The 12,857-nt window shown below is 43.8% G+C and overlaps 1 protein-coding gene across 1 annotated transcript; it reads right to left on the minus strand.

Annotated features, from left to right (window-relative positions):
- Positions 1–346: 346 nt before the first annotated feature.
- On the minus strand, positions 347–12,383 carry LOC121577672 (nuclear ubiquitous casein and cyclin-dependent kinase substrate 1). Its single transcript, XM_041891443.2, has 8 exons — positions 12,136–12,383; positions 6,115–6,164; positions 5,925–6,021; positions 5,512–5,558; positions 5,104–5,253; positions 4,711–4,857; positions 4,258–4,416; positions 347–4,089 (listed from the first exon to the last, which is right to left on the minus strand). Exons 1-8 carry the CDS (start codon positions 12,150–12,152, stop codon positions 3,809–3,811), a joined length of 948 nt encoding a protein of 315 aa, XP_041747377.1. The 5' UTR covers positions 12,153–12,383; the 3' UTR covers positions 347–3,808.
- Positions 12,384–12,857: the final 474 nt, after the last annotated feature.

Below are 12,857 nucleotides of genomic sequence, written 5' to 3' on the forward strand. Positions count from 1 at the left end.
TGGCTCTATTTGGCAGTCTCGTCCAGATCATCATGGCATTTGTAGTCTTTATGATAGCCACATTTTTTTTTTTTGGGGGGGGGGATAAATGCAGGCGAATATATTGATAAAAGTCACCTTGTCCTAGAGAGATTACACAGTTATCAAAATGTCACACCAGGGTAAGCCTACATAAAACAGTGTTTCTAAAATCCCCTATGGGAAAAATGAATGGAACCATTTCCTTGTTTGACTGCTAGGTTTTATGGGTATTATGACTCATAATACTGTGGTACTCTATGAGCCCCAAATCACTCACACATAAAACACAGAGGTCGACATCAGAAAACAACTAGTTGAATCCATATAAAAAGTAGGTTGCCTTTATTAGAAGCCGGGAAACCAAAACGTCATCAACATCATTGTTGTCGTGGTTACTTTGTAAGACCACAATATTGCCTTCATCATCATCATCATCACTGCTCACTTTTCCACAACATGCAAAAGATTAAACAGTTCAGCGTTCCCTTTCCACACCACTGACAAAAGCTTCTCGGCACCATCACCTGTAAGAATCACAATTTTGCTTAAATTGTACTAGCAATGTAAATGCAAGATACATAGAAAAAACAAATGAAAAGCAATATAAATGCAGGGATACTGAAGAAAGCATGGGAAAGAAAAAGCAAATCCATTATTTATCATGGTTATGTCTTCATGTTAAACAGGGGGATTCAAATCTGAGCCTGGAGGTCCCCAGCACTGCTTGGTTTCATCCTTCCCCTCTAAAAAAGGGCCTGATTCAGACCTGGGACACCAGTGACATTAATCATTCGGTTATCGAGCAGAAAAGAAGCTCAGTAGTTTGGATCTCATATTCCTGTATGGAAGTGCTCTGTGGGAGCCCCTGCACAGAAACCCCATACAGTACAAGCATTCAGTGACATGATAAAGCCCTATACTAAGATGAGCAATCTAAATATATTCCTAACCCCAAGGCCCTTGTGTAGAAAAGGATTGAATAGGTATAAGCACTATGGTAAAGGGTCTAGGGGTCTGTTTGGAATTAGGCATATAAACGTATCCACTGCAGTCAGGAGGGTACCAGTGAAAGTGCACCAGAACCAAGGTTCGGTTTGGGTCTGCTCAAACAGCTTCTAGGGCACTTGTTTGCAGTCTTGGGGTCTTGAGTGATTTGGTATTGATCAGAACACATAATTGGGCCTGAAGGATAGGCCAACAAAATATATACATACAGTCCTCCGCTGGTATAATGACAGCTTTGATCTCGGTCAGCTAGGTCTTCTATTTTATTACACGTCAGACACCCCCTCCTCTTTTTCTATGTCAGATACTATGGCTTCAGTTGGTCATCATCCAAGAGGCAGAGCAGTCAAAGCGACCCCTAACGCCCTAGGCAGTACTGTAGACTGGGTGGAATTTTGGTGGAATCATTTCAGATCTACATGATTGCCTAAGGATTAGGGGGCTAGGGATTGGTTTAGTATTCACCCTAACCCCACTAACATCCCCTCCAGTCTACATGTATCACACCATACACAGTGCCTCCTCTCGTTCAGCAGGACCAAGGGAAAATAAGGCAATAAAAAACAGATTCAATCTTTAATCATCCAAACTTGTTTTAATAACTAGTTCATTCTCAGCTAAAACAATAATGAATCCAGATAGACCAAGAACGCTTTATGATACCATAGGTTTGGCTAAAATGTTTTTCAGTAACACCGAAACAATCTCTTGCACTCATTTCATGCAGTCTCTCTCACTTCTGCTCTTGTATACTCCTATTTGTAGATCAGAAACAACCGGGAAGGCATAAGCAGTGGTTTGACCTATATTCCTTTATATTGCTGTCACCTATCCAGTCATATCAGATCTGTGAAGGGCAGAGTAGGGGAAATACAGCTAGTGTTTCTTGGTTGTGGAGGAGAGCGGAGGTGTGGAGCAAAACAATAGCTGGCATCAAGCTTCTGTGAGAGGGAGTGAGTATGAGCTGAGTGCAGAATGAGAGAAAGGAAGAGAGTGGAACAGAAAGGAGGGATTGCTGGGTCTGCTCTCCCAGACAGTCATAACACAGCAGAAAAACAGATGGATAGGGTCGACTTTTCTTTAAAATCAAGATAAATTTTATTTCTTTTCTTAAAAAACAAACATTACAAAAAAATCTGAATAGAGAAGTAAAGCAAACCAACCAAAAAAAAAAAATCAATTTGGGGACTCAAAATTAAATTCTATTTAAAAAAGCTTGGGGATGCCTGGCACAAAGGGTTGAACAAGCGAGGATGCTCTGTGTGTGTGTATGTATGTATGTATCACGCCCAGCAAAGAGGCATCCAAACATCTCTGAACCACAAACCAATGGTAGAGGGTCTAGGGTGAGGACCCAAACCCCTTGATGGTGTGCTCCATCACACCCTCACACTGTGGTAATACCAGCACACAGTAAACACCCAGAAAGAAGAGGTTCTCGGCGGGCTGATCTAGCACCTGCTTCCATGACCCCCTCAATCACCACATCATTAACCATTTACAGCTCATAGCAGAAGCTCAGAACACTCACTCTGTCTAAAGCACTATAACACACTGCTACTCCAAAGCAGTGATCTTCAACTCTGTTCCTTCTAGCACATTACTGAACAGTTACATATTCAATAACAAAACAAGCTTGTGTATGTGTTAAACTCAAGGTCCTTGACACAGGGCCAGAGCATAACCTCAAGAGTATGGGGAAATATAACAGAGCATTAATTTAACTAATTAACATTACAATTAACAACCATAAAACCTTCCTGTTAAAACGTGTTGTGTTTGAGAGATTCAAAAGCACAGTGTCTGTCTGCACAGTGCTATGGGTTTAGTGGGCCCAGGACCTCAGTGAGGACAATCTAGATACAGGGAAATAAACAGACAGGAAACACAGACGTCATATCCTCCCTCAAGAGTCTCCAGTGTGGCCCTCTCTGATTGGTCAGCGGTGGGTTGCGACTGAACCAATGGGTGGTGTCGCACAGTGAATAAAGTGCTTTGATTGAACACCAGCAGTCCACTGACAATGGAGAGGGAGACCATAACTCAGACTGGCTGAACAAACCCAGGGCTCAGTTAGTAATCACTGATCTAACACTACTGGATAGGCAAAAGCAAGGGTTACACTACATAGCTTTCACCTATCCAGTCATCTCAGACCAGAGATTACTTGAGGAGGAGAGGGGACAGAGAACAGGAGTAGAAAGAAAAGGGCTGTAGAAAGTTTTATTTTTTATAGAAGGCTCACTTGCACACACACAGCTATCAGCCTGCAGAGTGAAAACTAACGACTCTACACACCAAGCGACTGTTGTGGACGGATGCCTACTAGCACTGACCTCTCAGAAAGGCAAACTAACGAAGCTTAAAGAAAGTGTTTTCTGAGATTCACACAGACTTTTGTAGGAAAGACTAATGCAGTCACTTCAGAGAGGGAGATGAGAAATGAGAGGAAAGGTGAGCCAGTGGAGGTGTAGCTGAGCAGAGGGGACAGTGATGAGGGGATGGGACAGAGAGTCAAATCTCACTTGTTCTTTCCTTCCATCCTTCACAGCCATATGGTGGTATACATGTTCTCATGCACACAGACACTGTCCTCAGTCAGTCAGTCAGTAAGGAAGATATAAACTAACACTAAACAACAAAACCACATGAGGTTCAAAACATTGAGCCAGGCCACCACGGAAACCGAAATAAAACCCTCTAAACCAAGAGAAACAAAACAAAAAACTTAAGGTTAAGAGAGAAAGATGTGGAAGGGGAGAGAGGTGGAACTTCTGTGGGGCTAGTCTTCCCCAGAGGGCGCGTCCTCTTCCGAACCGTCCTCCTCTTCCTCCTCCTCCTCCTCCTCCTCCTCAGCGTCTTCTTTTTCCTTCTTCTCCTTCCCAGGTGCCTCCTTTGTTTTCTTGGGAGCGGGGGAGGAGTCTTTCTTCACCACCTCCTCCTCCTCCTCTTCTTCCTCCTCCAGAGGGCTCTCTGGCTCCTCCTCTTCAGGCGAGCTCTTCTCTGTGGCCTTGGCGGCGCTTGGGCGACCTTTACCCTTTCCTTTCATTGGGCTGGGGGTCACTGGGAGAGGAGAGGCACACACACACAGTTAGGGATACACATTAATTCAATTATGTTTTGAGGCTGGAAGGATACTAAAACTTTATCTAAAAATGGCCTGTACAACAACCTATGCTTTTAGTTCTGAAGGATATGGGTGGGTGATTGATTCATAGTGAGCGGTCCTACCGGTGGCCTTTAGTCGTGGTTTGGGGGATTTCTTCTCCTTCCTCTCCGGCCTGCTCCGTCTCATCACCTTCTTGCTGCTCCTCTTGCTCTTAGAGCGGCCGTAGTCACTATCATCATCATCCTCAACCATGAAGTCCTCATCACTGCCCGACTCATCAGCTAGAGAGGAGAGGGACGAGCTAGTGATTATTGGTCATTTCACCTGACAAATGTCAGTTTCCATAGTGGTTTAATTTATGGTCCATGAAAGCCATTCATGTGGTTTATCTATAGTTTGTAAAGCACTGTGGTTGATATACGGTCAATGTAATATTGAGTGGTTGACTTACGATCCATGTAGGCCTGCTCAGTGCTGTGTGGATAACTTAGTTTCAGTGTACATTTTTGTGGTTGTGTCAGTAGTCCTATAGTGTAGAGTGGTCCAGGTAGGCCCATTTTGAGTGGTTGACTTACGGTCTGGGAAGGCCTCCTCCTGGTCTTTGCGTTCCTCGTCCTCGCTGCCTCCGTCTCCCAGCAGGATCTCTCTCTGTTTGGACACGGCCTTGGTGGCAGCCTGGCGCACCGTACGCACCTTACGACTCACCTCCTCATCACTGTCATCTACACACAGAAAGATGTAGTCAGGTTATGTAGTGTGGTCCTCTGTAGCTCAATTGGTAGAGCATGGCGCTTGTAATGCCAGGGTAGTGGGTTCGATCCCCGGGACCACCCATACGTAAAAATGTATGCACACATGACTGTAAGTCGCTTTGGATAAAAGCGTCTGCTAAATGGCATATTATATTATTATTATTATAACACACAGTCATTATAACTGGCACACACACCTCAGTCTATGAGTCTTACCTGCGGGTCGTTTTCTCTTGGGCGTTCTCTTAGTGGGCTTTGCCACCTTGGCTGTTTTTCCCTTTTTCCCTCGTTTAGCTTCAAAGTCACTCCCTCCATCCTCGTCATCCTCCTCTCCAAAGTCATTGCCTTCATCACTACCAAAGTCATCTGCAACCAAACAGAAACATTCACCACTAGCACGGTCCCAAAACTTCTCCTATCCCTAGTCCCCTTTCCATAGCTCTTACACCTAGTTGGACCCAAACCCCTATAAAGTTTGCCTCCTCTTCAGGACATTTTCCCTAACCCCAAGACTAAGCCTGAACAAAATCTCCACTTCTGAAAGGTATCATAGATTTATCACAAATCAAGATTTAACTAACATAATATTGTTAATCAACCAGTTGATGAATCAGAATGGCTTACCTGCTGAATCATTTTTGGATTTGGAGAGTTTTTCATCAGAATCCTCACTGAAACCAAAAACAACAACTGAGCAACAAGAACCACAGGAATCTGATACAGCTCCTCTACACATTAAGGCTGGCTATTATAGAACCACCTAATCTTGAGTGGAGAGCCCTCAACTCGTATTTCTAAATCATGCTTGATGACAATGGGAGATGTTCACTGAAGTGTGAGTTAGGATTCAGCCTTGTGCTGCTGTTCTCTGGGCTCACCTGTCCTCCTGAGAGTTAGGATTCAGCCTTGTGCTGCTGTTCTCTGGGCTCACCTGTCCTCCTGAGAGTTAGGATTCAGCCTTGTGCTGCTGTTCTCTGGGCTCACCTGTCCTCCTGAGAGTTAGGATTCAGCCTTGTGCTGCTGTTCTCTGGGCTCACCTGTCCTCCTGCGAGTTCTTTGACCGCTTGCGCTTCACCTCGCGAGGAGCCGCACGAGGCTTCTTAGGCTTGTCTGAGTTCCTCCCATACTCCTCATCTACAGGGGAAGGAAAAGGGGGTTACACACTCACAGCTTAGCTACAGGGGAGAGGGGTTGTAGTTGCACACACCCACTCTTGCTCTCTCTCACCTGCATCATCAGACTCCTGGAATTGTGAGTAATTCACCACCTTCTTGTTCCTGTGAAGTAAACAAAACAGCCAATCAGAAATTCCCTTTCCTGTTTCTAGTCGGTAGGATGAGGACTGTTGTCATAGGACAAAACATGCATAAATAATAATAATCACAGCCTTTCACTACCGTACAGGTTACATGCGGTCAGGGTGACCCAGTCATCTTACTCTGCCCTCTCCTCACAGAGGACACAATAAGGCTAAAGGGTACAAATTCATAGTCTAATGTGGCTATTCATCTGCACCAATCTCAACACACAGGGTTGATTAAAGATAAATGAAGGATCATGATCAATGTCCAATGCTTTATGTGAGTCCAATTATAGAATGTTAGCAATGTAGGCCTACCTAGTTCTAATTCAGAAATTCACTTTTCACAATATCATGCCACTCCGAACACTACCGTGCTGGCTGGAATATTGGCCTGAAAAACATCTCATGGTGTTGACTCAAGACCATGTTAGCCCACTGATGATCGGGCATTGGTCCTGGGAACTAACAGAAGTCTTCAGATTAGAGATGAGATAAACATAACTCTATGAATCTGGTTCATATAAGATGCCCAACTCTGTATGGTTCTTCTCATCTCCAGTAAGAGGATAATATATGCGTCAAAATGCAGGCAAAGATTTCAGGCGCAGCAGGGTTTTATTAAACCTCAGCTCCCTCTACTCCACTACACTCAGTGGTCAACCATGTATCAGCAGCATGTGTTGCATGCGATTTAATATTAAAGCTCCCTCACACAGACACAGAGTTTCTCTAGTAAACTGGACACTGGTGTCCCACTTCTCCAGTTTCAAGGGCTCATTTGGGATAGTGGATGAGTGGAATGGGTGAACACACACACACACACAGGCACGCAACTTTCACTGGGGACTGGCGGACATGACCCCCGCCCCCCCCACATTCTGAAATTACATTTTTGTGCCCCCCAGTTCTATCATTGCACTGTGATATAAAAAGTTGCATCTGTGTGATTTAGGTCCATGCAGACGCCTTAGAGCGGTAGGCTGTTTGGCGGTATCAGCTGGCTGGATTTAGGACCGCGCGGATACCACAGAACGTGCGAACGGCAGCTGTTGTCTGTGTGTGTTGTGCTTTTTCTCTGAGTTGTAAAAGCAAGCAGAGCAAAAACTGGCTACTCTTTATTTGACTGATGTAGCTGGCAAGGTAACTGCTGTTTGACATAATAGAAGAAAACAAGTTTTATTCCCAGTGCTGAGTTAGTAGTATAACTGACATGTAATGTCAGCTAATGTGTTACATGTTTCATCCCCTATCAATTGAAGTTCTGTCTGAAGTGAATGAACTAGCTTGCTGGCTAGTAGCTACCACAGCCAGTTCAGCTCTAGCCTGTTGCCATCTGTCAGGTAGCAGTATCTAACAACTGTTGTGTGTATGGAAATGTTTTGTAGCCTTGGTTTTGTCCTGTTTCAACAGAAGTAAATAAACTTAGCTAGTTTTCGCCAGCTGAGGTACCATTAGAGCTAGCCAAAAGTTGGCTAGCGTTAGCTAGCTAGCTCAATAACTTCAGCTATTATTTTTGCCTCAATCACACTAGACCTGAATCAAACAGTGAAACCAGCGGCCAAACGATTCGGACATTTTTTGACAGAGCAATGTGAGTTTTTATTAGAGACAGTATAGCAATGTAACGTTATTGATCTGCCAGTTTCCCTAGCTAATTCCCTACTTTTCACACTGACATAGTAGCTATAAACAGATCTACAGGGTTCACTGTCATGGTGCACAGTCAGTACAGAACACTATGGTCATCATGTCTAAGCAGGATCAGATGGTGACAGGTGTCCAACAAGAGTGGCGCAGTGGTCTAAGGCACTGCATCGCAGTGCTAGCTGTGCCACTAGAGATCCTGGTTCGAGTCCAGGCTCTGTCGCAGCCGGCCGCGACCGGGAGACCCATGGGCGGCGTATAATTGGTCCAGCATCATCCAAGGTAGGGGAGGGTTTGGCCGGCAGGGACGAGGGTTCGTTTCCCACGGGGGGGCAGTATAAAATAAATAAAAATAAACACATGTATGCATTCACTAACTGTAAGTCACTCTGGATAAGAGCGTCTGCTAAATGACGTAAATGAATAATGGTCATTTCAATTATTGAACCATTATATTATCCAAGAATATAATCAATGTATAAATGTACACCAAGGTTAATTCTTTGTCATGCCTCATCTGAGAAGGATCAGATGGTGACAGGGGTCTCAGCATGGTCAGGCAACCAGGGAAGACCAGTCTGTGATGGAGCTGAGGTGAACTTTTTTAGGTGCAACACTTTATTCTATTTTAAGGCAGTCTGACAAAAGTTGATTTCCAAACTGTATCAAGGGTTGATAGGCTTTTTCCAATGACACAAAACATGCCTAACAAAAATCTGAGGAAGACACTATTGATGATAATGAATGGATACAAATATGTTTGAATGCCCAGTCATGTTCATATAATCTCAGACATAAATTACTGCAGTTGAAGACCATTCATATGTTAGTGAAACTGAATATCATGGAATCAGAAATGTAATTCCTCTGCTGGAGGTGTAAAACACAAAAAGGGGACATATCTGCATATGTTATGCACTTGTGAAGGCTGGCTGAATTCTGGCAAAGAGTATGCTCTTTTATCACAGCACGTCGCAATTTTTTGTTTGCTTGGAAATGTTGATACTGGAGACTTGCAACCTAGCATTTATAGTGGCTAAGAAATGCATTACCATTAATTGGAAGGTTGGTTATCCTCCCACAATGGATGGCAGAAATGTCACGTATCACTAGATTTGATTTATTACAAGATTAAAAGGTATACTGTGCAACTTTCATAAGGTCTGGATGCCTTATATGGAATACTGTACGACAAAAGGAGTCTGTTTTGAAAACATTCCCACGTCAGGGGAGATACCTATTTAGGCAATCCCTAGCTGCTGGGCTGTCCAGTCATGGCCCTGGGGGTCTGCCGGACTGTTGGTTAATAATGAATGTCTCACTAAGATCCTAAAGCTGAGTGGGGTGTGCTGAGTTGGGGCTCTGCAGGGCAGTGGACCCCTAGGGGCAGGACAGGGCAATCCAGCTATATTGTGTGCAAGTAAAAAGAGCTCAACAGTACTATTAGGCCTATGATATGAATTGCAGTGCCCTCTAATTATTGGGACAGGTAAGCATTTTTTCTTCTTTTGGCTCTATACTCCAAGTTTGGAATTGAAATCAAACAATGACAATGAAGTTAAAGTGCAGACTGACAGCTTTAATTTGAGGGGGTATTTTCATCCATATCGGGTGAACCTTTTAGAAATTAGAACACTTTTTGTACATAGTCCTCCCATTTTACAGGAGCAAAAGTATTGAGACATTCACTTGTATGTGTATTTAAAGTAGTAAAAAGTTAAGTATTTGGTCCCACATTCATAGCACGCAATGATTACATCAAGCTTATGACTCTACAAATTTGTTGGATGCATTAGCTGTTTGTTTTTGTTGTGTTTCAGATTATTTTGTGCCCAATAGTGTCATTTTGGAGTCACGTTTATTGTAAATAAGAATGTTTCGAAACACTTCTATATTTATGTGAATGCTACCATGATTACGGATAATCCTGAACGATAATCAGTGAGAAAGTTAGACGCACAAATATCATACCCCATGACATGCTAACCTCTCACCATTACAATAACAGGGGAGGTTAGCATTTGAGGGGGTATGATATTTGTGCATCTATAACTTTCTCACTCATCATTATTCAGGATTCATTCAGATGTATCCATTATCATGGTAGCATCCACATTCATGTTGAAGTGTTTAGAAACATATTATATTCTTATTTACAATAAAAGTGACTGCAAAAGGGTCATATTAGACTGTGTAGAAATGCACGAAATTAGCTTTAGATGGCCAAGAAAATTCTGAGGGAGGACCCCCAAACCTCCTGTCAGGTTATCTCCCCACCCCACTTCTTAGCCTCCCAAGTGGCGCAGTGGTCTAAGGCACTGCATCGCAGTGCTAGCTGTGCCACTAGAGATCCTGGTTCGAATCCAGGCTCTGTCGTAGCCGTCCGCGACCGGGAGACCCATGGGGCGGCGCACAATTGGCCCTGCGTCGTCCAGGGTAGGGGAGGGAATGGCCGGCAGGGATCAGTTGGTAGAGCATGGTGTTTGCAATGCCAGGGTTGTGGGTTCGATTCCCACGGGGGGTGTATAAAAAATAAACATGTTCACTAATTCACTAACTGTAAGTCGCTCTGGATAAGAGTGTCTGCTAAATGACTAAAATGTAATGTAAAACCAAAGTTGCGCCCCTGCACACACACAGGAGACCAGCACTTCAGGTGACACACTGCTGACCACAGGCCATTCTCAATGTAATACACGCCTACATAGCTTTGCTGTAATATACACACATGGATCAGAACCATAAATCTTTGCCTGCATTTTGACGCATATATTATCCTCTTACTGGAGATGAGAAGAACCATACAGAGTTGGGCATCTTATACCTAATAGTATAGGCTAACAGTACCCCACATGGTTAAATTAGCTAGCGCGAGCAAGGAAGGGTGGTCAGGGCAATAAATACTTTTACAAGCGGTTAGATTACAAGGGCAGGCCCTGTCGCCACCGTGTGAAGACCTTAGACAGACAGGCCGAATGCTGACCACCACTAGAACAGTGACCGTAATGAGCTCAAACGAGCCAAAATATCGAGGGACCGGGACCCGCGAATTACCTGGAAGGAACCGGGGCAGGGTAAACAGCGACGCCACATTGCTACTATTTTTTTTTGCATATCAGTTTCATTGTTTGTGGTAGCCAACTAAACTCCACGATTTAAAATTTAGTTGAGCGGCCTGGAGCTCCGATGTCACATCAATTTAAGTGTCTTTTTAAAATGTATATAAAAACGACTGATTTCAGCACCCAACGAATAGCACGCAGTTACACACGAGATTGTTCAGAGTAATTGCGGCCCGAAATATGTCATTTTTATATATAAAAAAAACGTACTTATGACCTCGGTCGCCCACACTAGTCACCGCTCAAATAATCGTAAACCGTGGAGTTGAGTTTAATCGGCTCTTTGCGGTTACAGTGTTGCAACATTCGGCGGGCGCGTGCTTCGCTTTCGATAGTATGCTACATTGTATCAACAAGTAACGTCCATTTGTTAGTGGTTATCTTGAGATATGTAGCATAAATGTTATTTGCTCAAATGCGACCCTTTCGGTCTTTTCAGGCAGAGAAGAGCTATGCTTGGGGGGTGTGGTGACTTCTAAAGCCACTCCGCCCCCTCTGACACACTTCCAGTGTTAATTTACTGCCATCAGTGAAAATGTAGTTCCTCCGCTATCCCTTTCTCCTCCCGCGTTTTCACTGAAAACCAACAGGCTGCCTTCGGCCCTTTTACATTTCATTGTCCTCTAGTAATAAGACCATTTAAAATAAGACAATTGCATTTTAAATGTGGATATGTGGCGCTAGTGCAGACGTCGCGCTAACAAGATCAAATCCCATGAGCCGATGTCTACCTCCAGCCTTGGTTTTTATTAGCTTTTCTGAGGCTCCCGTGGATGAATGGGTAGCCATATTCCCCAGTCTGGTCTACCTACCCTTTCACACAAAATACCAGGCCATACCACAGTCCAGGTACATATAAAACAATGGCAAATCCGACAAACATAAGAGTAGTGCACCAAATGATGCTCGCGTTGGATCGTTTTTTTTAGGCATGATTTGCACCAGATGAACGCGCTATAAAGACATTTCAACCCAACCATGGCGAACAGTCCACATTGTAAGGAATCATACTATGAAGTGTGTCCACGACAAGAAAACAAATTACATTTACATAAATGTTTAATCAAATAAACACAACTGTGACCAAAATTCACAACATGGTAGCGACGTGCGTGTTGCCTGCGAAAGGCAACGTGCACATCGTGCAGCCTCAGCGGAGGACATATGAGAAAAACCTACCTCACTGGTCTTGACATTTTGCAGAAATACTGTAGAGGTTAAGAATGTAAGAAAGGGGAAAGGAAATCCAGAAAAATAAAAACAAAATCGTCCCGCTCTGCAACTCCAAAGGGCGCAACCAGACCTTCCAATGCCCCGGCTACTGCGTAAAACTAAATATACGGGAACGATTTGTCTTCCAAACGCGATTTTAGTTTAAATTTTTACCTTCAGCTACTCAAAATGGTGAATAAAACAAACTGAAACTGCATTCTATGCGCAACCTAACCGAGTGGCCCTTGGCATAAAGGACCGCCCATCGTCACCGCTGAGAGGGGAGCATCAACACTCCAAAGCTTCCATTGGGCAGTTTGAATGATAATTTACTTTTTGGTTGGATGTTTAAGTTGCTCATCAAACCCAGTGGTTCAACCCATTTACCCTCCCCCCTTTCAAGGATAGGTTGAGAAGGCACTGCTAAGAAAACAAAAAGAGGCCCTCAGTGTGGATGCAAGTTGCCCGAATTTGTGTCCGAAATGACCACAATGTAACTTTCTACTGGGAAATATGCGCGGCCTACCAGCATATAGTTACATGAGTGTCTATAGAAGGCTATGCATTTGTAATGGTTTTATTTTCCACTGAGGAAGGCTTGGGGTACTGACACTGTATCCCCAGGCACCAGATTACCCGGGAGATCTAAATTGCAAGATTAATTGCACAGAAGACAGAGTCAGGTATAA

Source organism: Coregonus clupeaformis, chromosome 12 (assembly GCF_020615455.1).
Source record: "Coregonus clupeaformis isolate EN_2021a chromosome 12, ASM2061545v1, whole genome shotgun sequence".
NCBI lineage: Eukaryota > Metazoa > Chordata > Actinopteri > Salmoniformes > Salmonidae > Coregonus > Coregonus clupeaformis.

What these genes read in the sequence shown, in the direction of transcription:
- LOC121577672 (XM_041891443.2), bottom strand. An exon ending in GGAGGAGGCCTTCCCAGACC is followed by an intron (nt 4,417 to 4,710) that starts GTAAGTCAACCA and finishes TCTCCTCTCTAG; the next exon opens with CTGATGAGTCGGGCAGTGAT. An exon ending in ACCACGACTAAAGGCCACCG is followed by an intron (nt 4,090 to 4,257) that starts GTAGGACCGCTC and finishes CTCCTCTCCCAG; the next exon opens with TGACCCCCAGCCCAATGAAA.